Source organism: Lactuca saligna, chromosome 2 (assembly GCF_052625555.1).
Source record: "Lactuca saligna cultivar CGN05327 chromosome 2, ASM5262555v1, whole genome shotgun sequence".
NCBI classification, from domain to species: domain Eukaryota; kingdom Viridiplantae; phylum Streptophyta; class Magnoliopsida; order Asterales; family Asteraceae; genus Lactuca; species Lactuca saligna.
Genome location: NC_136418.1, coordinates 133,511,382 through 133,536,496, shown reverse-complemented (window position 1 = coordinate 133,536,496; position 25,115 = coordinate 133,511,382). Strand labels below are relative to the sequence as shown.

Sequence of the window (25,115 nt, the reverse complement as noted above, 5' to 3'; positions counted from 1 at the left end):
AGAGAGCCTTACTCATCAAGCTTTATGAAGATCAGTGGGGGTTTTGTCCATGGATTATGATAAATGGGGCTAAAACATCATATAGGATCAAATAGATGTTGTTTGTGCATCAGGATATGGACTTTACGTGATTATCATGCTTGGGAAGGTCGGATCTATGGATTAATGGAACGGATCTGACCTCAGGAGGTCAGTTTGGTTTGTGCATGGGATGGACTCGCCGAGTCAAAGAACAAACTCGACGAGTAGGGTTAGGGTTTCCCCGTAATTCACATAGTTGGTGACTCGCCGGGTTGGGGAATAACTCGGTGAGTTAGAAAGGATCTAGAGGACGTGAGTACGCGATGGAACTCGCCGAGTTGCCTGAAGGCACTCGACGAGTCGGTTAAAAGGTTGACCGTTGACCAGTGTTGATCAGGGTTGACTAGTGTTGACTTGATAGTAGTATTCAAACAAAGTGAGGAAAGTATTAATGAGAGTTGTACTTATGATATAGGAGGACGATAGGTCGGGAGATTGGGCACGAGTGATTATCCGACATCAGCGAGGTGAGTCTTCTCACTATGCCTTACCTGATGGGGTAATTATGTGTGATTGAAAGGTCTTATGTGTATGATGTATATGTGATGTAAGTTATATGTGATATGTTATGTGATATGAGTATGATGTGGACGGGAAGGTCAAGATGATATGGACCGGAAGGTCAATAGAGTCTGGGATGGAAATCCCCTGAGACACTTGGATCGGAAGATCCTATGGCCTGGAAATGCGTATGTGCAGTATGTGGTATTTTGGGGAACTCACTAAGCATTCGTGCTTACAGTGTTATGCGTTATGTGTTTCAGGGACTATCGAAGATCGCGAGAAGGCACCAGCTTGATCAGTACACACTTGCAGATGTCATGTTTTTGAGATCTTGGGTTATGGATTATGTTATGTATTTTGTGGAAACATTGGATGTTTGACTTTTGGAAGATTAAATAATGAAATGTTTTATTAAAAATTAAATGAAATCTAATCTAATGGTTAAATCCATAGCAACTGTATATCTGGTTTATGTCCTATTGTGATGAAAGTTACATTAGCCTTTCACAACCGAGAAAAAATAATGAACAAAAAAGATGAAGATCCAAAAATATGACATATAGACTAAGCAACCATCCTTTTACTCAAACGATTGAAAAAACTTCCTACCACCCAAAATCGGCGTTCAAAATTATCAACCCTAAAGAAGGTTGGAAAAAAAATCAAACTTTAGGTACGTCCACTAGCCCTACTTTATCTAACCAGGGTATTTTGTGTATTTATTTAAATTATTCCCTTATTTTAAAAGACTCAAAAAAATGGTCCTTGGAAAGCAAATATGGACCGGCCTTCTTTGCGTCTAGTGATCTTTACTATATTTCTAAATTAGATTAATGTATTACATAAATTATAAGCATGAACTCTTTCAGCATACATATTACATATACAATTTTCAATCTTTAATTTTTCTAAGATCAGTCCATCATTTTCTCCAAGCTTTTTAACTTGTTTCATACGCAAAATACTTATTTTATTGTGAATTTGTCACCACTCTATGTTATTCTAGAATTTGTGCCCCAGAAAGCATATTCTTTTTATTTGTCTATGTTCTAAATTCTTATTGTCTATAACTTTTGATTCTAATTTTTTAGTTTAAGAAACTTATTGCTTTTTTGGTAATTTGTGATTTATGATTCAAGTATCCATTTGATTTTCTGAATTTAAATTTTGCTTATTATTTTCTGGATTTATTTTTCTTTTTGTAGATTATGTACTAGGTGTGGGACTCATATATATTACATGGGTTTATTTAATATATATATATATATATATATATATATATATATATATATATATATATATATATATATATATATATATATAATTTTAACAATTTGTAAAGTTTGAAATTATAAGAAAAATAGGAAAAACTTTGAATTATTAAAATTAATGAGGCTTTATGTATTGAATACATTACATATATAAGTCATTTCTAATAAATACCTTATATATATTACCTTACATATTAAATGTGAAATTTTAATTTAATAAAATAAAAAATACAATTAAATAACAAATGGATAATATTTATTTCAAAAATAACACAAAATGCCACACGTCAAAACTCATAAGAGATTGACATGTGGTAAAAAAAAACATTCATTTATTAATGAGGATTGTTTCCTTCCCGGCCACCGATGCCTACCAGAAATGATATAACATGCTCTTTACATTGGATGAGAATACATAGTGTCAACATGTGAGAAGTAACAATTATATTCTTTCAGAATAGATTACCAATATATTCTGTTATAATGAATTAGTAACAATATTCTTTGAGAATGTATTTGTGTTTTACTTAGATTACAATGTTTTTATTTGTTTTTTAATCATTCTCAGTTTTATTCCTTTAAGAATAAATGTAATTGTTAACCAATATTAGTCGTATTTTTTCAAAATGAATGTAATTTATATTCATAGTTGTATTCTTTAATGTAATTACTAATTCTAAAATATTAAAATTCGTTTCATATAAAATCTACAATCATTAAAAATTATTAATTTTTTGATACTATATGTTTATAGTATTCTATCATCAGAATAGTTGTTTTTTTCAAGATAATCATGAACACATTCTTTTAGAATGTCCAAATTAATATAATTATTATTAAGAAAAATCAAAAATTTAAAGTTAAGAGAATTAACTATTACCTAAAATCTGCAATTTTTCTTTTTTAGATTTATGTTAATTGACTAAAATACCCTAACAATGAAATTAGTGAAATTAGATGATACTTTTAAATTATCTTTAATTAAATAATATGTATTAATCACTTCTTTACAACAACTAAAATGATTAGTCCACAATCAATCTTACATCCACACAATAGATAGTTAGAATACAATAACCCAAGTCATTAACCTTAACCTTATTTAGTTATTTTTCTTATTTTTCATAACCATCATCGCACATACCAATTTACCCTCTTACCCCCATCATTTTTGGGAATTTTAAATATATGTTTATAGAATTTTTCAAAAAATCATATATTTATCTTGTTACAATAAACAAATATAATCATTTATCGAGTATCGTGATTCGTATTTTCACTATGTTTTCGTCAACTGTAATAACTCGTTACAATTATTTTTAAAAACCCAATACAACAATAACATCCATGGACTACAAAACCTTCAAATGTTTTGGACATAATAAAAATTTTTGTACAACATTATAAGAATATAATGCCAAAGATCCAAAAGCCTACCTTCAAATTGCTCACTCATTCTTCTTAGGAAAAGTCGATTATGACCTTATCCTCTTAACTCTTGTATAGATAAAACGTTGTTCTTTTTTTTCGGACCAAATGAACTGTCTGAATACAAACAAATGACCATTTTACCCTTATGTTTAGACTGTTGCAGATTCGATTGGTAACTCATCTAATAGCTAATCAAACAAAAAAAATTAAAATTATTATTAGTAAATACACAAAAAAAAACAATTTAATAATTCAATAAACTTACTTTTGAAGCCTCTTGAAGAGCTATGAGAGTTTCTTCAACACGCTTCCTCTTTAAAGATACATCATCAGCTTCTTGTAGCAATTTTTGAAAAAGGCTCTCCCTGTTTTTTTTTTTTTTAAAGATATAAAAAAATTGTTTAATTTATTTAAAGTAAAATTCAAAAACCAAGTAGTTTCAAATTTCACCTGTATATATTCTCAATTAAGACATTGCATAGCTCTCTCTTTGTGTGATTCACCTGGATATAAAATCAGTCAAATATTATTATTTACAAAATTAAAATATGAAAGAAAATAAAAGCACTGACCAAAAAGTGCATGATTGCTTTAGGAACAGAATCTTGGATCTTTTTCCTAACAATTGTATAATATGATTCCAATAACTGTTTTGTAACTGCCAATGCAACAGCTTCATGTTCTGAATGCATTTCTGATGAATTCAACATCAATGGTGGCTGTTCACACACAAAAAACTTTATAAAATGGAATTCAAACAATGGAATTGAAAGAATGGAATGGAATTGGCACACCTCTCTAAGATGTATTATAGATGAACCATGTTCCTTGTGATTAAGGATTCCATTGTCAGAGTTGCTTCCAGAAGCATCTATTCCTCGGCTTTGAACCTCTTTCCCACGAAAAAATGACGAAATTATCCAATTTGAACTCCTCTCACTTCCTAAAAATTGAAAATCTGTTAATATAAGGAATTGTCGGAATGGAATGAATGATTCCATTCCTTCCCTGATTCCATTCCAAAGCTAGTAATTGAAGTTTTGCGTCTTACCAGGTGATCCGTTTTTCTCAATATCTGCAACTGATCTTACTCCCTATTTGAAAGCAAATTTTTAGTGAAAAATAAAAAAAAAAATGTGATGCATAAATAATAAATAAATAAATAAATAAAACCTGATCAGGAACTATTCCATTGGTAGGAGATCTAACAACAATAGCAGTAGATCTCCGATTGCTTCCGGAAGCTTCAGAATCTTCTCCATCCTGCTTCCAAATGTTCTATTTCATATCTTTCAACAAAAAAAGAAGTAGAAAAAAACTATTTTTTAACATATGGACGATATTACCCTTGTCCTAGGTGTTGTTGAACCCAACCTATATGATCTAACTTGATGTGAAGCAACCTCCACTGCTTTATTTCCTCCAATAAAATTCGGATGTGATGTGTTTATATGATCAATCTACAATATGAAAGACTTAACCATTAATATGAAAATTAAGAATTTAAAAAAAAAAAAAAAAAAAAAAAAAAAAAAAAAAAAAGTAATATACACTAAATACTAATACCTCCATTTCAACTAAATGTCCAATCATTGTTTGTGAAGGTTGAAGACCTTCAAACAAAAAACTCCCAACAATGTCATTAATGTGCATCTTAAGAACAGGAAACCGTTGTAGTTCATGCATTAGACAACTATGGCTGATCTGAAATATTTCCCAAATATTCATTTACTCTGAATTATAAAAAAAATATATATATAAAAAAAAAAGATAATACCTTTACTAATTCATTGTATACAAGTCTAGCACATTGAAGACAAGGATCCAACAACCGAGCTATTTGTCTTCGAACCAAAACTTGAAATGGAACCTATATATATGTATTAAAGGCTTAAATTATTAATATTAATTAATTATTTAATTAATTAATTTATTTATTAAAACCTCGGGCACGAATAAAGCGGATCTAGGACCAGTTGCATTGTGGATTGCAGTGCGGATGTCTTGATCAGTTAATCTCTCAAATGGATCTACTTCCTGTGACAATTGACATATGAAATATATAATTTTATAGAAATAATAATGAGAATTAGCATACAAAGTGTTAAATTTATAATTATAACTTACTTCCAATCGGCTCACAAATATTGACTGGAAGATGTAATGAATTCGGGCCCCACCATACACCTCAGATGTTAACTTTTCTTCGTTTCTTCCATCAACCATTGACACAAAAGCTGTAATGAATAATTGAATATGAACATCTTTCTAAATATTATTATTGGGAAAGAGAATAATGGTTTATAATAATAACATGAGTGACAATACTTGTTACCTTTGGAGTACTTGAGAAGAATGTTTAGAACCAATGATCCTTGATCAGGCTGAAAAAAAGAAAATAAATTCAGTATGTACAAAAATGGAATTTAATATGATATTAATAGGTGGATTATACATACTTTTCGTGGAAGGTGTCCATAATTAGAATGCTCCTTGGAAGCAATAGATAATTTAGACCGAATGCTAGACTTCAAATCTGGAAGCATTTTCAAGATATGTTGTACAAAAATCTAAAAAAAAAAAGAAAACAACAATTAAACTTATGTTAACACATTAGTCCATACAGTGAAGTTAGTAAAAATTCATACTTTATTCAATTTCTTGGCCAATTTAGGGATCCCACAGCAATCTGCCACTCTATTATACACCTGTGATATATCATTATCAACAAAAGAATATGTATCAGTAGCATGGTATATATATAACTGTGTGTATGCGGAAGAGGGGGGGATGGGGGTAACAATTGGGCCCTACTGGATGACTTTGGAAGAAAGCCTCTTCAGATGCAAGTGCATCATGAACTCCACGATTAAGTTTAATATCCTGTGAACATAGAAATGATGTTAAAAGGTTGTATACTATTCACAAAGCTTTCTCAAATCAAATTTAATTAGGTTTCAAAGCATGAAATACAAGCTTTGTAATTTGTATGTATGCAAGAATAAGTGTAATGAGTTACCTCTTGACAACGATTGACAACACCAACATAACCAAGCTTAAGAGGAATTGTTTTGCCAAGCAAAAGATTGCAGGCATCAGTGCCTCTGTCCATAATATCCAACTGTAGTTACAGAGACAAAGAAATGCTGATAATGATATGCCTTACAAGAAAACAATATGAAGTTCACAAAAGTAAAGAAGAAGAAGAAGAAGAAGAAGAAAATGTTGACCTTTGTAATTACACCAATTGTACGATGACCTGAAAAAGAAAGGGTATATAAGAGCTTTAGAGACAAAACAATACAGCAGATAGAGCAATCTAGCAACAAAGCATAGTATATTTGATAATTACCATCAGGATCAGCTATCCCTGCCATTTGAAGTGCATCTGAATTTGCCAAATCTGAATTTGCAGGTGTAATGGCTAAGATTATACAACGTGGCTGCTTAATGTAGGAGAGTATCATTTCACGGATTTGTGCTTCAATATCCAATGGCTGGTCACCTACTGGAACCTTTGTCATTCCAGGAAGATCAACCAATGTCATGTCAAGAACTCTGTGAGAATAGATCTTCAAGCAAATTTGTTTGTTTGAAACCCTCTTATTACCTCCTGCTTCCCTCTCAGTTTCAGCCTTCACAAAACAAAAATGAAGTAAACCATTGTGTAATGGTAGCAAAATCTCAGAGGTTGGTTCTAATTAAAACGCCATCATCTAAACCCAAATACCTGAATTTCTGCACGAATCTGGGAGAAATCAAAGAACTTCCTCCCTGGCAAGTGCCAAAACTCACCAAATTCACCGGCTTCTTCATTACTCCGTACTAACTGCAAAAGCAGGGGACGACGAGTGCAAATATCGGAACCCCTGGGTAGGAAATCACGGCCGACAAGGGCTTCTAAAACACTCGACTTCCCGCTGCTTTGGCTGCCAACGACAGCCACCTGCGGCAACTCTAATTCCGAATCTCCCCCACCGACCTTTGCCAGTACTTCACGAAGCTTGTTCACTACTGGGATCACGGTGGAGCCGAGTGGCGGTTCTATTGGTGGGACGGAGGTTGATTTTTCTACGTCGTGAGCCATGAACGATTTAGGGGAAATCGATGAGTGTGATCAAATTAGAAGAAGCAATCGCGAATCTGTTTGAGAAATTATGGCGCGCTTGTTTGATTAAGAAATGGGTTTGCTCGGAGGTTGGGATGAATAATCCAACCGTGGACACCGTTGCTTGTTATGTGATGACCGTTGCTGTTCGCCGGACCGGGTCCCGGAATTCTCATGTCCACCAATGGAAAGAGGGCTTTGTCTTAAAGCATAATATTTTTTAGGTTATTTATGAAAATGTGGTTTTTAACATAATTTCAAGACAAATTCGTGCATTTATTTTTAAGTAATTGTTATAAGAATAATGATTTGAACGGTAATGGATTATATCTTTTGTATATATTTGGTCATTTAGCTAGCTTTTGATGTACTGTTAATCATTAAATTTGTTTTTTTGTTTAAAATATATCATTATTACCTCTAATAGCATATAAAATCTGTTTTTGAGGGGGTTTGAATTTCACCTCCGACATCTCCGACAAGCCAGACGAGATTGGAAACTACAGAAACTTCACGGAGGAAACAACGATTATGCCCAACCTGAAATTCAAATTGTAGATCGATCGATTTTTGGCCGACACACCCTAAATGACAGAGTAAATAATAAAAACATTCCAGATTAAACAATTATCAAAGTAAATCCCAAAATCATGAATTGCGGAAATAACAGTTGTATACGCTGCGATCAATTCGGACCCTTCCCTTTCGAACCGAAAGCACCTGAAACCATAAAACCACAACTGTAAGCACAAAACTTAGTGAGTTCCCCAAATACCACATACCATACATATCATATAACGGGCCCCGCCCATACTCGAATAATAATGAGATATGTGCCCCACCCACACTCGAATAACGGGCCTCACCCACACTCGGATAATAATGAGATACGGGCCCCGCCCACACTTAGATAATAGTAAGATACAGACCCCGCCCACACTCACATAACGAGCCCCGCCCAATAAACATACATATACAAGTACATACAAGTATCACACAGACAACAAGTATAATAACCTAACCAAACGAGGGTCGGCCTTGGTGCCTGGGACTCGTTAAACCAATGAGGAAACTCACCCTGAATGCAGAAGCTCACTAAAAGAAATCCCTAGTTGCTGCCCCGACGACACCTCCGAGCTATCAGATCAAAATAACACCCAATTAGCAATTAGGTTCCATTCTAAGGCCCACCATCCATACTTGGGGTAAAATGACCATTTTACCCCTGACCCAACATGAACCAAAACTAAGGCCCAAATCCAAAAGATCCATAAATTCCCACTAATCGCTCAAATCCAAACCCATATGGGCCTTAACCTAAGCCCATAATTTCCTTAGTTACAATTCAGATCACCCCAAGTACCCTTAGGACATACTAGGTTAAAGACAAAAGTCAAAAATCAAGATCAACAATCCATGTTGACCCAACACGCTGTGTTTCTCCATTAACTTCGAATCGGGAAAAACCAAGCCAAGATGTCTTGTTGACCAACAAACATGTTGTGTTCGCCTAAGACCCAATAGGTTAATACGTTAAGCTACCTTCACCGAATCTAAGAGCTCCAAAGCTCAGATCTTGACCAAAATGAGGCCTAGAAGGGTAAAGTTTCCAACTTTACCCTTAGGAGCCACCGAAATGAGTCCAAACCCAAACCCTAGACTTAAAAGAGTGAGGGCTTAACCATTAAGAACTTAATCTTCAAAGAAAAAGCCCCAAAATGTAGATGAGCTGGAAGACCACGTAAAGTTGCCAACTTTACATTCATGCATGCCTAGGAGAAGCTCATATGCTCAAGAAGGGCTTAATAAGGGACTTAATGCATACATGAGGCCTAAAATCTTTTAAAGCTTGCACTTTTTTGCCAAAGGAGTCCATGAAAACCCCAGATCTGAAAGAATAAGGCTTTGGGACGTCCTAATCCAAACCATGGCTAAAACATAACAATTTAACCCAAAATGGAGATCTAAGCATCTAGCAATCAAGATAAGAACTTGATACCTCAAACTCCTTTCACAATGGGTAATGGTTTTGGATCCAAGACTTCCTTCTCCAAGCTTATAAACTTCAAGATCTTCTAACTCCTTCACAATGCACAAAATGAACACCAAACTTTCTTCCAAGTCTCAAATGCTTGACAATGGAGGCTACAACTCGTTTTAGCGTTTTGATAACAATGGAGGCTGATAAGGAGGCCAACCAAAAGGACTTAAGGCCTTTAAATAAGGTGCAACACCCTAAAATTTAGGGTTTCCTTCCCAGCGGCCAACGCGCCGTGTTGAGACACCTTAACACGCCGTGTTGGTTCATTAAAATCTGCGGCCAAAAGCATCTTGATACGCTGTGTTGAGACTTCAACACGCCGTGTCCCAAAGAGAAACTTAAGCAACTTGGAATCAACTTCATATCAGATATCAAGCGTTATAGTAAGATTTGAACCGGATATCGTTGCAAAAATGGGAGAGAAAGACATCATGGAAATAGCCTTGGACACAAACATGATGTTAGGTGAAAGTAGAGTCAGATCCATTATTGAAAATGCCAAATGTATCCTAAGGTAACTTTATTTTATTTGATCACTACTTTCCTTCAAGTATTCATTGCTTTATATTTATAATTGCATATAAATTGAAGTTATATATATGATCGTTTATTGGGTGATTTAGACCGCCAAAACAAATGGATCGTTTAGTGAAGACACAATTAGCATGTCCTAGGAATACGGTATAACTGTGTTTTAGAAGCAAGGGTATTTTGTTCCATTTGGTTATTTTTATTTTTTATTTTTGATGATTATAAAATATAAAAAAAGGATTTTTAAATAATAAAAACTATTTAAAAAATAGATTTGGGCAAATTTGATATTTTAAAACATTAAGAAGGGCAAACATGATGTTTAGAGTTCAAATCGGACAAATATGATATTTAAACGTTTAATAAGGATATACACGACCCGTTTAGCACACACACAAGTTCCTATACCAGAATAGTTTTTTGGATTTGGATTTTGGTATACGAAAATCACTCATCTTTATATAAAAATAATACATAACTAAACAATTGCATTGTACATAACTAAACAATTGCATCATATGTACCTATGAAACACATACCAAATACAACAAAATTGACTAATTTTGGATTGAGATTTTCATTTTAGACACATAAATATCTTTTTTGAGTTTTAACTAATGAACGTGAAAATTAAAAGTATCGAACTGATCTGGTTAATCGTATCTTCTTCAACTACGCATCCATACTTCGTCTCATCTAAATGATTAAGAGAATATGAAATATTGTACCAAGATGCAGTGAGTACCATATTTAAAACATTTTTTTTTTGAATAGATATGACCATTTAAATACATAGATATTCGTGGGTAAATGGATCCAAAACAACCTATTTTAGATTCAATGATCATTTTTGTAAAATCTATTTTTTTAGTTATTTGTATAATACTAAAACAAACATTGTGGCCAAAATTTGTGAATTTTCAATTTTTTTTTATTCCATTATGAAATGTATTTACAACATAACTGTTTTCGTTTATAGAAATTTATCACGAAACCATATTACCAATGCGGATTAAACAACGGTAACCATTATTAATATTCAATATAATTTATTAACGGTGATCATTTGGCGATTAAGCACTCAAAAAAGACATGACCAAAGTCTGAATTCTATAGATTTCAATTATGAGTAGTCTCTCATTTCGATTTTTTTTTTCAAAAGATAAGTAAAAAATGATGAAAGAATACACATTTTATATGACTTATTGAGTAATCATGTAACAAATTAAAACTATAAAAATGTCCGTAAAATATAAATTTGAATTAATGTTAATGATTTTTTTTATGAACTACAAGATAGTTTCTGTAATTTTGTGTTATATTTTATAAAATTTGAGTAATTTGATTACCTTATTCTTTGATCATTTGTGATAAATATAGGGATAATTTTGCAACTTTACTATAAAATAAGCCATTCAAAATATGAAAAAGTGGAAGGGTTTTACCATGACACTTACCCTTTTGACAAAGGTGGCCTGTATTTTAATTCCTCATCAAGACATGAAGCAACGGTCTTCTTTTTAACGGTCGAGATTGAAGTTCTCACCCCCCCCCCCCCCCCCCCCACATTTTCAAATCCAAAAATGCGATCCTAACCCCAAATCATCTTCTTCTCTTCAAGAAATCCTTTCAACATCTTCACAGTTTTCAAATATCCAGATACACTAATTTTCCATGGAAGGCAAAACGGACACCCTCGACCCATCAGGTGAAAACCAAGAAAGCCAGATCTCTCATGCCTCAGTATCGGAAGTTATTAGTTGGAGTAATGAGTCTTCGAATCAAGAGAATACTACATCTGGGATGATCCCAGCTTTTACTAATGGAGGGTTTGACTGCAACAAATCACTGGACCAACATGATGATTGCAAAATGGAGGAAGAAGGTGGAACCCTAATTGCTGACCACCTCTTTCGCCCGGATGGTTCTCTTGATTGCGAGAAAAAGTCGGGTGGGATTTCAACAATGGACGAAGATGAAGAATCTTCGCTGGATTACATGGTCTGTGATTCCACTTCCAAGCTAATTCCAAAGGGGTTTCTAAGGTCGAACTGTACAGGTTCGAATTTTGACTGATTTACGCTTTACTTTACCCTAGTTGTCTAAATTTTGCATTTTCTGCTCTTTCATCCCGATAAGATCAAAATCAAAATCTTTCAGTACTTCACATTACATTTGAGAGTCGACTTTGTAAATTCTACAGATGAATCGACATTAATCTACTTCTTTTTTGCACCAGATGAAGTAGTTCTCTTCGTGAATGCTGGAGCAGAAACCATGGTGGAACTAGACTCCAATATAAACATTGAAGCCGATAAGTACTTTGAAGGAGGTGATGTATTTCAAACAAACGAATCCATAACTGAAGGCGGTGATGTTCCATTCATATACCACTCTGCAAGACTAGGAGACTTTCAGTACCTGTTCAACAATCTGCCAGAGGGAAATTACTTTATTGACCTTCACTTCGTTGAGATGATAAACACATTTGGCCCCAAAGGAATGAGAGTCTTCAATGTATACTTACAGGAAGAGAAGGCAAGTTCATTGTTTCTTCCAAATACTTGAAAAATTAACCACAAAACTTTAAAACTCACCATTGTTTCTCAACAGATTCTTGCAGATTTCGACATCTTCTCTGTTGTTGGAGCTAATAAACCATTACAGTTAGTTGACTCAAGAGTCTCGGTCAAACCTGGTGAGACAATTGTAATTAGGTTCGAAGGAATCACTGGAAGCCCATTGGTTAGTGGAATCTGCATAAGAAGAGCTCCTAAACTCCCTGGTAGCTAAAATTTCATATAGATTTTTAATTCTATTTGTAATTTTGTTGAGTGAATATGAATTTGATTTGACTTTTTCTTTTGATTTACTCACAGATGATGTAACACAAGATTTTCTAAAATGTCAGAACTGTGCTGCTGATATAGAAATCCCTTCAGTTCAGGTATGTAATAATGCTCTTATTATTAACAAACACATTAATGTTACTAAATTACTGAATATATATACAGAAGAAAGTCATGCGAAAGAAATCAGTAGAGAAGTATGAGAAAAGGATACAAGAGTTGACTAGTCAATGTCAGAGGAAGACTGATGAATGTTATCAAGCTTGGATGTCTTTAACTGCAGCAACTAAGCAGCTTGAAAAGGTCCACATGGAACTTGACAAAAGATTGATCCATTCATCTTCTCTTGGTAAGATTTTTCCCAAAATAAATTTAACTTTTTTATTTTTTGACTTATTATTTTGTTAGAAATTCCTAATTTTCTTTCTTTTTAGACCAAAAAATGGGGAAACAATCTGAACAATTGAGGGACATATCAAGTAGATATGAACATGACAAGAAGGTTTGGGTAGCTGCAGTTAAAGAACTATCACACAGAATATCGGTAATTAATTAATTAATTAACTAATTAACACAAATATTACATAATATAATCAAAATTATATATCTTTTTTAACCTTATTCATTAATTAGGTATTAAAACAAGACCACTCTCAGCTCTCTCTTCAAGCACACCAATGTGCTGACTCAGTTCCTGATCTCAATAACATGGTTTCTGCAGTTCAAGCATTGGGTGGGTAAATTAGTAAATTCATAATTAAATTTTCACCCTATTGGAGTTTTAACATTTTCTATTATTACTTTTAGTTGCACAGTGTGAGGATCTTAAAGTGAAATACAACCAAGAACAAATCAAGAGAAGAAAGCTTCATAATCAACTTGAGGATACAAAAGGTCTGCTAACTTTTTCTTTTTCTTTTTTAACAAATATATAAAGTTTCTAACTTTCTATAAATACTAATTCTTATTTTAATTTCAGGAAACATAAGGGTGTTTTGCAGATGTCGTCCACAAAGCAAACAAGAAACTTTGACCGGATGGTCAACCGTTGTTGACTTTGATGCAGCTTCAAATGGAGAACTTGGTGTTCTTAATAGTGGTTCTACTAAAAAGACATTTAGATTCGATAGAGTCTTCACACCAAATGACAATCAAGGTTTCATAAACTTACTATACCAATAATGCCCTTTTATATATTTATATATATTAATATGCATTCTTGTGTTTTTTTTTTTGACCTTAAACAGTTGATGTTTTTGCACATGCTTCACCATTGGTGACTTCAGTATTGGATGGATACAATGTGTGTATATTTGCATATGGTCAAACAGGGACAGGAAAGACATTTACAATGGAGGGTATTGAGGGAAATCGAGGGGTAAATTACAGAACATTAGAGGAATTATTCAAAATTGCAAAAGAAAGAGTTGATACTTTTACTTATGACATATCAGTTAGTGTGCTTGAAGTTTATAATGAACAGATAAGGGATCTACTTGCAACACCATCATCAACCTCCAAAAAGTAAAAACACTATTTTATTAAATCAGTTAACTTAAATGTATATACAAATGCAATAATACAAAATTTTCATGAAAATATAGGTTGGAAATAAAACAAGCATCTGAAGGGTTTCACAATGTTCCTGGTTTAGTTGAAGCTAAAGTTGAGAACATAAAAGAAGTTTGGAATGTATTACAAGCTGGAAGTAGTGCAAGAGTTGTTGGATCAAATAATGTGAATGAACATAGCAGCAGATCTCATTGGTAAGTACAAAAATTAGCAATTTACTTTATTACCCTTGTTTTTTGTATGTTGAAAATTTGTTTCTTTTTTATAGTATGCTTTCTATCATGGTAAAAGCAAAGAACTTGATAACAAATGAGTGCACAAAGAGCAAACTATGGCTTGTGGATTTAGCTGGAAGTGAAAGGGTTGCAAAAACAGATGCTCAAGGTGAAAGGCTTAAAGAGGCTCAAAATATTAATCGATCACTTTCTGCTCTTGGAGATGTTATTTCTGCTTTAGCAAATAAGAGTAGTCACATTCCATATAGGAACTCAAAGCTCACACATTTACTTCAAGATTCATTAGGTAAACTTCAAATTCATCTATCTTTTTTGAAAACCCAAAACCGAAAAGGGTGATTAATGTAAAAAGTTTGTTTCTTTAATGTAAATGTGTGAGCTTTTGGAATACCCAAAGCTCACACATTTACTTCAAGATTCATGTAAAGTTCAAATTTGTGCTTTTTTATTTATCTTTTTTGAAAACCCAAAACCCAAAAAGGGTGATTAATGTAAAAGTTTGTTTCTTTAATTGTAAATGTGTGAGCTTCCAAAGCTTACACATTTACTTCAAGATTCATTAGGTAAAGTTCAAATTTGCGATTTTTATTTATCTTTTTGGAAAACCCAAAACCCAAAAAGGGTGATTAATGTGAAAGTTTGTTTCTTGAAGGGGGTGATTCGAAAACATTGATGTTTGTGCAAATAAGTCCCTCTGAACATGACTTGAGTGAGACTTTGAGTTCTTTGAACTTTGCAACGAGAGTGAGAGGGGTTGAATTAGGTCCTGCTAAAAAGCAAATTGATACAAGTGAGCTTCAGAAAATTAAAATCATGGTAAGTAATTTTTATTTATTTATACATATTGTTTGTTGTAATTTTTTTTAATATTTGGAGTTGTATTTGAATGTGTTTTTGGTGTGAATCTTGAATCTTGAAGCTTGATAAAGCAAAGCAAGAATCGCGTTTGAAAGATGAGTCTTTGAGGAAGTTAGAAGAGAGTTTACAGAATGTAGAAGGCAAGATTAAAGGAAAAGATCAAGTTTATAAAAACCAAGTGGACAAAATTAAGGAGCTTGAGACACAAATCGAGTTGAAAACAGGATCATATTCTCAATTAGAAAAACAAATTTCTAATCTTTCTGAAAAGTTAAAGGCGAAAGAAGAATTCAACAACGGGCTTCAACAAAAGGTTTTGATTTTGTCCTTTTTGTTATTTTTTTTTTTATATATGATCATTAAAGCATTATAAATAATGACACATATTTATTTATTTATTTGTTTATAAAAAGGTCAAGGAGCTCGAGAACAAGCTTATAGAACGTGAAGAGTTAGGGACTATAACATACCAACAGAAGGTATTTGGAGATTTTTTAAAATTTTATATAAAAAAAAATATTTTTTTAATAAACTTGGAAATTTGAAACCAGGTGAGGGATCTTGAAGACAAATTGAAAGTCCAAGTCAAAGAGTCAAAGTCCTACACCATGACCCTTCAAGAAAAGGTTTGTAAAAATTTATGATTTTATGAAATAGGAAAAAAAAATTGTTTATTTATTTTTCTTTCTCTTTTTGATGTACCCTTCAAGAAAAGGTTTGTAAAAATTTATGATTTTATGAAATAGGAAAAAAAATTGTTTATTTATTTTTGTTTCTCTTTTTGATGTTTCAGATTGAGGAACTTGAAAGGAAATTGAAAGAACAGGAACAAAATTCTGATTCAACCACCCTCCTTCTAAAGGTATTTTTTTTGTTATTTATAATGAAAGACAATTTATTTATTTATTTTGCTAATAGTGTATAATATTTTATAGATTAAGGTTCTTGAAGAGAAGCTTAAAGATCAAGAAAGGCGGTTATCCATAGCTACAATCACAGATTCTTGTAGTTCAATGAAAACAACACCTCGTGATGAAGGGAAACATGTTGGTGTTGTTTCAAGGGACAAATTTGTAATTTCACATGAGGCTGAGCAACATGTGTTGAGGGGTTCAAATCTAATGAACCGGCAAACGGCTGCTAGCTTGAACCGGTCCAAGAGAAATGACTCATTGGGTAGTAATGGTGGGGGTGAAGTGAGAAGAAAAAGGGTTTCAAGAAATAGTGAAGTTGAGAATGTGGTGGACCCACAACCACCACCTAGGGTTCGTGGTGGTTCGTCGAGGGTGGTTAAACCAGCACCGGTGGTGGCTCAGAGACCGGTGGTTCATCATGGTAGACCAAGTAGTAACCCGAGTCAAGGGGTTAAAGATAGAGATAGCAAGAAAAGGGTGTGGGCTTGAATCTTGATAGATATATGAACATAATAATATATATATATGCAAAAGCTAATTTGCATTATGTTTTCATTTTTCATTTGTTGTTATTTCAAATTATAATATTTAACATAGTTGAACATCCATATTAAATAAAATTAATAAGTATAAGATTATAAAACTTGAGTATAAATAAAGGTAAATATACAAAGTACATAAGCATATTATTGAAACACAAGTACTTCAAGAAAACGCTCTATAACGCCACACTCACTCGTGCTTGAGGTGATTTGAGTTTTTCATCGGAATGATTAGGACAAGTCTATGTAAACAATATGATGATTGACAAGTATCACTAAAATAGGAAAGTTGTCACTGTAAAATTTGTTTTCGGAAAACTCAATATTACCAATAAAATGCTAGTGATGGATTTTGGAATTTTTCGAGATACTTGTTTCTTGAAATGACTAAACCTTGAATTACATTCCAATGACCAATGTGGAACCTTACCTCCGATCAATTCTCACTTGAATTAAGAAAATACATATATTTCTATGACAAAGTCATGAATTTTGCCGAAAATTCTACTTGAATCAAGAAAATACATCTTCTAACAATCTTTGCTTTGTTATTCCAAATCAAGTTGCTTTCTTTTCCTTCGATGAATAAATTCTTTAATGTTTTGGAAGCCCTCGCACAATGCTTATATCATGACTAGGACAAATAGTGTTTAGGGTGTCAAAGTGTCGACAGACGTCACAATGCTTATACCATCCCTACACAATTTAGGGATGGTTGGCGGCCTTGGCGAGGAGCACGTCCATGATTATTATAAGGAGGATGACTATGATGTAGATATATCGTGTTTATCTAATGTAGGAGACTCCAATGGCCCTTTGAGGCTTGGAAAACATTTTATCAATCGGACGAACTTATGAGTATTTTGGGAGGATTTGGATAATCGTTGGCCTACCTATAGACAAAGCTCAAGGAATGTCAAATAAAGAAAATTATTAATTACTTTATAAAAAATAGTAAAAAAAAATCAAAATTAAACAAAATACCCATCAATTTCGCAGAATGATTCAGACCAACTATGAAATGAGTATTTCATCTGTGAACGTACATGCATTTTATGCATGTTTCTGTTTCGGAAACTTGTACGTTCACAAATGTTAATCCATCTATAAAATCAGTCAACTTTAAACAAGAATTCCAAAGATGTAAGTCAAAATTAAACACAATCCTAATTTTTTAATCATTCATTTTTCTAGTTTTTTGGTTGGGAAAATTCTTTGAAGAAGCTACGGACGAGAAAATGTATTCTTCCGATGTTAAACAAGAATTCCAAAGATGTAAGTCATAAGCTAAGATTTTTATGCAAAATTTTACATAAAATCTACTAATTTGTAGTCATAGTTATCTGATTTCGTAGTCAATCTTAAAAAATTCATAGTAAAAACTAACTATTTAATAAAAAAGTCTACCTACAAATCATAGATAGAATTAAAACATTTCATAGATGGATTGTAGTTCATCTATAAAAAATAAAACTATTTATATTTCAAACAATGATTTTATAGATGAAATGAGAGCATTTCATAGATGGAATGCAATCCATCTATGAAATGGGTTAACTTGTTGATATTTATACTTTAAACAATGATCTTATACATGATTATTGTTGATTTCATAAATGGAAAATCCATATGTGAACATACAAGTTTCCAAAGCAAAAATATGCATAAACTGCTTGTACGTTCGTATATAGAATACTAACTTCATAGCTAATCCTAATCCATATGTAAAATTAACGGCTATTACATGTAATTTTGATTTTTTTGTTATTTTTTATAAAGTAACTAGCAAATTTGGTTATATTAGTAATTTTCTATGTCAAATAATATATTATTATTTGTATCTTTTAAAGCTTATTTGTTTTTAGTTTAAAATTTTAACTTAACTTATTTTTACATACTTTTTAACAAAACTATAAAAATAGTATCTATTTCAAAAAACCGTAGACGGGGTCAAAAAGAAAAAAAAAATCAACTTAAATAAAAAGTCTAAAAATAAAAAGAAAATTTTTGTAATTATGATCTCTAAACAATTGAAGAAACTATTTTGCTCTATAATTTCGTTTTTTATTTTCTATATTTAGGTTAGTACTTTTTTAATTTAAAAATAGAAAAAGTGAATTAATGCTACCCCAAGTGATTATTATTTAAATCCAGTTTATTCAATGTGAGAGAAGCTAAACTATCAGGGATTAATCCGATAAGATCATTGTTTTGAGTTCAGTCAAATCGTTGATAGATTCAGGAATACCGAAAAAGTGATTCCCGTGAAGCTCATAAGCTCGTGAGTGAAGTCGTAGTCCCGATAACATCAATGGAATCACTCATTCCAACTCGGGATTAACCATTTAACAAAAGGATTCTAAGACCCGATTCGTTAAATGTCGCCGGAATACGAATCTAAGTCATTCACAGTTTTATAGCCCCAAGAGACCGCATAAGTCCGAGATATTCCGGCAAAGGTCCGGCCAAATTGCAACTCATCATTGAAAGATTCTGGTTATAATCGAAATACGTCCACCTCAATTCCAACAACCCAGATGAAAGATCCCTCCATTGTTCAATACACCGACATAACCCATCTTGCTTCTAACGAACACGGGATTCAGAAAATAAACCTAAATCGAGTTGGCACATGAAATTGACAATTCATTCGTGATAATAGACGAAGAGTTTCGCTTCTTGAGACTACCACAAACACCACATCGATCTGCAACTCCAGCCTTGTCGCCGCCTTTATTAGTCGTGGCTGCTTCCATTTTTACCTCGAATTCCTTTGTCTTCTATTTTCTTGTCATTATTTCTTGTAACCACAGATGCATTCTTCGATCAACGAAAATGACAGAATAGAGTAGATGAGGAAAAGGGGAAGCCGATAGTCACAAAAGAAAAAAATGGGATCCTTTGCAGGTGAAGGGTGAGGAAGGAGGAAAAGAAAGAGAGAGAGTCAAAGAGAGAAAAAGAAAGTCAAAGAGATAGAGAAAGAGGAAGAGATGGGAGGGCACGTGTGGTGTGATAGGGTCATAGGTGGGGAACTCTATTTTTCTATTTTTTTATAAAATTGAAAATCCTTTTTTTTTTTTTTTTTTTTAGTAAATGAAAGCTTTTTGTTATATGTTTTGATACTTATCCTTTTGTGGTATTTTTGAAATAAATGTTATCTACTTATCGATTTTTATTTTGTTTTGATTTTTAAATTATAATCATATATATATAAAAGTATTAAATATCATATATATCATATTAAATTACAATAAATATGCTTCTTCTTTTCTTATTTTAAAGTTATGTATTAAAAAATATTTTATGTTTACATTTTAATATTTAATGTGTTTTTTTAAACCAACCTGTATATTATACGGGTTTAACACCTAGTGTATTAATATACATATAAAAAAATTAAAAAAATTGAAGAAATTTTGTTTTAAGGCAAAATCGTCTTTTCATATCGTTCATAGACCAAAACTATAAAAAATTCTTGATTTTAGTCATGATGTAAGTTGAAATATTTTGTAGATATTATCAACAGTTTTTGAAAATTATAAGAACCAATTTTGTAGTTTTGTCTATTTTTAGTGGCGGACGAAGGAGGCTAGGAAAGCATAGAAGGTAATGGTACAAAAAGATGAGAATTTTATCCTATATATTCATGATTGCTTTGGAATCCTATATGATTAACGTCCTAATTACATACCGATTAACGTGTGGCGGCGTTTGTACAGTATAAGTGATATATAACATAATAGAATCCCTATCTCAGGTCGTTTTGGTGTGATCAACAGGAGGCGAAAACAAAAAAAAAAAAAACCTAATAGGACTTAATCCATGTCATGAGCTTTGTAGTAATTAATTTAAGTTTGTTTATTTTAGCAATTGGATTTATTTATTTCATGAGTTTGTCTTTTATGTTTGGGATGGTGATTGAGTCTTATTAGGTTTCTTTTTTGTTTGCTAGAAGTATCGTATAGTAACAGACTTATCTTTTTATGCATTAAAAAGTATTGGAGTTTATCTCTTGTGGAGTCTACCTGTGACTCAAATACAAGTTATACAAACTGGTGCTTATCAAATGGTATCAAATCAATGATGCTGACAACGATACTGTTCACCAGAATTAGTGTTCACGCGTCACTGTTCACCGGAACATTGTTCATGACGTCATTGTTCATCAAAAAGTATTGTTCATGTAACACTATCTTTATAGTTTTTTATTGGTTCGTTTCAATAGTTTTTGGGAGATGGCAACAAATCTCAATAATATCGATTGCATTGGAATGCTTGAGTCTGATGTATCCAGGATGAGAAAGGAAGTAGAAAGCCATCGGGTGGAGGTGGGGATGCAAATTCAGGAGATTTTGGAGTTGATCAAGGACCTTAAGGTCGAGCGGGACAAGAAGAAAAAGAAGAAGAAGAAAGAGTTCGATAGTGAGAGAGAGAGTCATCAGACAGCGATGATGACAAATCCAGGGGTTCTTGTGATCACATGGGTTATGGTTATCTCAATGGAAAGAACATGGACTCATTACGTGATTCCCGAAAAATCAAGATGCCTATCTTTTCAAGGGAAGATGCATATGGATAGATTTATCGAGCCGAGAGGTACTTTGAAGTGCAGAGGATCAGCAATAAGGATTGATTGAGGGCAACGGGTTTATGTATGGATGGGTCTGCACTTGCATGATATTGATGGGTGGAGGCAGGATCACCATGCCATACATGGGAAAAGCTCAAGAAGAAGCTAATAGTTCCCTTTCAACTATCATAAGAAGGTAATGTTTACCAACAATTCTTGTCAATTCAACAAGTAAGAACGGCTCGCGACTATGTGTGTGAGTTTGAGAAATTAGTTGGAAAAATGATTGACTTTCTTGAAGAGGTTCTGGAAGCAACATTTATTAACGGATTGAAACTTGAGTTGAGATCAGCGGCAAGAATAATGGAACCCAAAAGATTATCTAAGGTCATGAAGGCAACGGTAAGAATCGAATAAAATAAGAATGGTGGAGTGTAACATCTGGTCCAGGTATAAATAAACTTTTGTATATAAACCTTCCTTGAGTTGGCCACGACGTGGTGGAGCATCACCACGATGTGGCGGAACACTATGTATCGCGAGTTTTAAATGACCATCACCACATGGTGGTGGTTAAATGAGAAACCCTAATATTCGGGGTTTGCCCCCTATATAAGGGAATGTAATGGCTATGGTTGCTTACCCTCAACCTCCATCACACTCTCTCAGCCTCCAAGCAAACCCTAACTTCCAACTTGCCTTTAAAGCTTTTGGTGTTGATTTTTGGGTATTAGAAGAAGAAGAAGGTGACATTTAGGCTTGGATTCAACAAAGGACTCTTCTCATCTTCTTGTGGTGCATCTTTTGGACTTTGGTAAGCCTTCAAGTTCCATGCTTTTTAGTTCATTGTGCATAGATCTAGGTTTTTAAGCCTTGTTCTCCATGTTGGGACTTATTGAGGTGTTGGAATTCCATAAAGTTGCCAACTTTATGGATCCCTAGAGTCCCTTTGGAATCAAGAGTGATGGATTTGGAATTCATTGGAGTTTTGAGCTCTTGCTTGTGATCTTGGCCCTTTTTACTTCACTTTGACCTATTTTGAGTTCAATACATGCATTGGTCATGCATGTTTATAAAGAAATGATTTTTATACTTCATTGGATGAGAGAATGCCTTATGGTAAGTTTGAATGGTTGGATTGATGGATTAAGAGCTTATTAGAATAAGCTGGTCTGAACAATCACCGCGACGTGGCGAATGGTCACCAAGACATGGTGGATGGCTACCATACGACTGTTTTGTTCACTAGTCACAACAATGTGGCTGGAGCTAACCACGACGTGACGATTGGCTAAGTTGACTATGACCTTTGACTAGGATTTGACCAAGTTTGACCTAAGGGTATTTTGGGTATTCAGATAATATTTTGAGATAAGGTCACTGTTTGTTGTATATGTGAATCGTAGAGTTGGTTCTCAGAGCTGTGGTGTGATCAACTATCTTTTCAGATTGAAATGTGAGTTTTTCCTCACTGTGGCACCAATTTCGGCCCACTAGATTATGTATCCTGGTATATAGGATGTTGTTGTGTTGTAGTGATCTATTAGATCTGTGTCCTGGTATATAGGATGTTGTTACGCAGTAGTGATCCGTAGATCTGCCTGTGCCTATTGACTGGTTATATGTTTATCTGTTATGTATATGTCGACCTATTATGATTTTGGGTTGAGGCTTTACTACTATGTGTGTGAGCTAATAGACCGGGAATATTCCAGTCCGAAGACTGAGCGGACCCGTTGTATATTGGCATTCCAGTCTGATGACTGAATAGGCTGGGGGTATTCCAGTCCGACGATTGATTGGACCCAACATGCAATCTTATATATGTTATGTCATGTGGTGGTACTTTGGGATAAACTCACTAAGCTTTTGCTTACAACTCAGTTTATGATTTTAGGTACCTCAGATGATCGTGACAAGGCGAAGACGTGACTGTACGCATCCTTCGGATATATATTTTGGGAGATTTTATGATGTTCTTATCTTGGGAAATATTTGTATTTGACACTTAATGTAACATCCGGAATTTCATGTATTATATTTATTCTTTTAAATTTCAAGTTTTGTGGAAGGACTCGGCGAGTTGATGCGTAGACTCGCCGAGTATAGACGCGAATCATTATCCGGGTGGACGGATGGACTCGGCGAGTCCACGTTGTTTAATGAAACCCCAATTCCTCAGGTTTGGGGCCTATTTAAAGGGCCTTATGGCCGTCATTTGCGGCTACCAGACCCCATAGAGAAATCCTAAGTGTGCTAGAGCGTTTGTGAGAGGGAAAGGAGCTATTTCTTGATCTTTGTTGGTGTTTTTGCAAATAGAAGAGGACCAAGATAAGAGGAGGCTGAAGAAGGTGCTAAGCTAGTGATTATAGAGCTCAGAGACTTCATTTTGAGGTATCCATTCGAACCCTTCTTCAGTTTATGATGTGATTCTTAGAGTTAGGGATTTTTAGCCCTATTAGAGGATGATTATATGGAGTAATTGGTCCCTTCTCGTGTTGGTGCTGTAGATCTGGACCCAAAGAGGTCCAGAGACCCTTTCCCTTTGAGCTTTATGAGCATTAATGGAGGTTATGAACTTAGGGTGTCACCTTAGAGGCCATATCTTCAAATAAGGCCTTTGAGCCTTTGCATGTGCACGAAGATGTTAGGTTTACGCAATTATAATGCCTTGGGAAGCTGGATCTATGGTTTAGAGAAGCGGATCTGACCTCAAGAGGTCAGTTTAGCTTGAGCATGACATGGAATCGCCGAGTCCTTTAGCCGAATCGACGAGCAGGTCGAGGGTTTTCCCGATAATCACACAGTTGGTGACTCACCGAGTCGGGGAAGTGACTCGGTGAGTCAGAGGGAATCTAGAGGATAGAGTGCACGATGGTACTCGCCGAGTCAGGAGCCGGACTCGGCGAGTTGGGTCAGGACATTTCACAGATTGTGATCAATGATGATTTGCAGAGTTGAGGTTGACTCAGTTAGTCGAATGAAGACTAGGAGAGTGAAGAGCATGTTTGGACTCGCCGAGTCATAGTCACACACTCGGCGAGTTTGGTCAAGGTTAACCGTTGAATTCGTTGATTTTTAAGGTTAGTCAATGTTCGGACCTTAGAGTCATAGGAAGGGTAGGATAGTCTTTTATCCTTCCTAGTGGATGTATTGAGAGAAAGAGATTAGCCTAGCCCTGAGGGTTTTATTAATTAGGGTATTTATTTCATGTGAAGAGCATGAAATAATTAGGGTATTATTAATTAGCCTAGCCCTGAGGGTTTTATTAATTAGCCTAGCCCTGAGGGTTTTATTAATTAGGGTTTTATTAATTAGCCTAGCCCTGAGGGTTTTATTAATTAGGGTATTTATTTCATGAAGACTAGGAGAGTGAAGAGCATCTTTGGACTCGCCGAGTCATAGTCACACACTCGGCGAGTTTGGTCAAGGTTAACCGTTGAATTCGTTGACTTTTAGGGTTAGTCAATGTTCGGACCTTAGAGTCATAGGAAGGGTAGGATAGTCTTTTATCCTTCCTAGTGGATGTATTGAGAGAAAGAGATTAGCCTAGCCCTGAGGGTTTTATTAATTAGGGTATTTATTTCATGTGATTAGGTAGAGGCTA

The 25,115-nt window shown here is 33.9% G+C and overlaps 2 protein-coding genes across 3 annotated transcripts; one reads left to right on the top strand and one right to left on the bottom strand.

The window, feature by feature from the left end:
* Positions 1–3,100: 3,100 nt before the first annotated feature.
* Positions 3,101–7,617, bottom strand: LOC145031677 (dynamin-related protein 3A-like). Of its 2 annotated transcripts, XM_078980282.1 has the most exons (20): positions 7,018–7,616; positions 6,640–6,922; positions 6,518–6,546; positions 6,307–6,408; positions 6,102–6,170; positions 5,936–5,995; positions 5,747–5,857; positions 5,623–5,671; positions 5,415–5,524; positions 5,232–5,324; positions 5,065–5,157; positions 4,854–4,991; positions 4,634–4,747; positions 4,461–4,550; positions 4,339–4,381; positions 4,082–4,230; positions 3,860–4,006; positions 3,738–3,790; positions 3,553–3,652; positions 3,101–3,475 (listed from the first exon to the last, which is right to left on the bottom strand). In XM_078980282.1, exons 1-20 carry the CDS (start codon positions 7,372–7,374, stop codon positions 3,437–3,439), a joined length of 2,229 nt encoding a protein of 742 aa, XP_078836408.1. In that variant the 5' UTR covers positions 7,375–7,616; the 3' UTR covers positions 3,101–3,436. The 2 variants fall into 2 exon arrangements, with proteins under 2 accessions (XP_078836408.1, XP_078836407.1); XM_078980281.1 differs by having other exon boundaries at positions 5,232–5,524; positions 7,018–7,617.
* Positions 7,618–11,542: 3,925 nt separating this feature from the next.
* On the top strand, positions 11,543–16,951 carry LOC145031676 (kinesin-like protein KIN-14R). Its single transcript, XM_078980280.1, has 18 exons — positions 11,543–12,026; positions 12,207–12,505; positions 12,581–12,752; positions 12,847–12,914; positions 12,982–13,165; positions 13,251–13,360; positions 13,450–13,549; positions 13,624–13,710; positions 13,796–13,972; positions 14,064–14,340; positions 14,421–14,582; positions 14,657–14,910; positions 15,277–15,440; positions 15,544–15,795; positions 15,896–15,961; positions 16,034–16,108; positions 16,276–16,344; positions 16,418–16,951. The coding sequence occupies exons 1-18, from the start codon at positions 11,642–11,644 to the stop codon at positions 16,883–16,885; spliced, it is 3,369 nt and encodes a 1,122-aa protein (XP_078836406.1). The 5' UTR covers positions 11,543–11,641; the 3' UTR covers positions 16,886–16,951.
* Positions 16,952–25,115: the final 8,164 nt, after the last annotated feature.

Coding starts and splice junctions, on each gene's coding strand:
- LOC145031677 (XM_078980281.1), bottom strand. CDS start 7,374: ATGGCTCACGACGTAGAAAAATCAACCTCCGTCCCACCAATAGAACCG. Junction 5,672..5,746: donor ATGGACACCTTCCACGAAAA/GTATGTATAATC, acceptor TCTTTTTTTCAG/CCTGATCAAGGATCATTGGT. Junction 5,158..5,231: donor CCGCTTTATTCGTGCCCGAG/GTTTTAATAAAT, acceptor ACATATATATAG/GTTCCATTTCAAGTTTTGGT.
- LOC145031676 (XM_078980280.1), top strand. CDS start 11,642: ATGGAAGGCAAAACGGACACCCTCGACCCATCAGGTGAAAACCAAGAA. Junction 12,027..12,206: donor TCTAAGGTCGAACTGTACAG/GTTCGAATTTTG, acceptor TTTTTGCACCAG/ATGAAGTAGTTCTCTTCGTG. Junction 14,911..15,276: donor TTTACTTCAAGATTCATTAG/GTAAACTTCAAA, acceptor TGTTTCTTGAAG/GGGGTGATTCGAAAACATTG.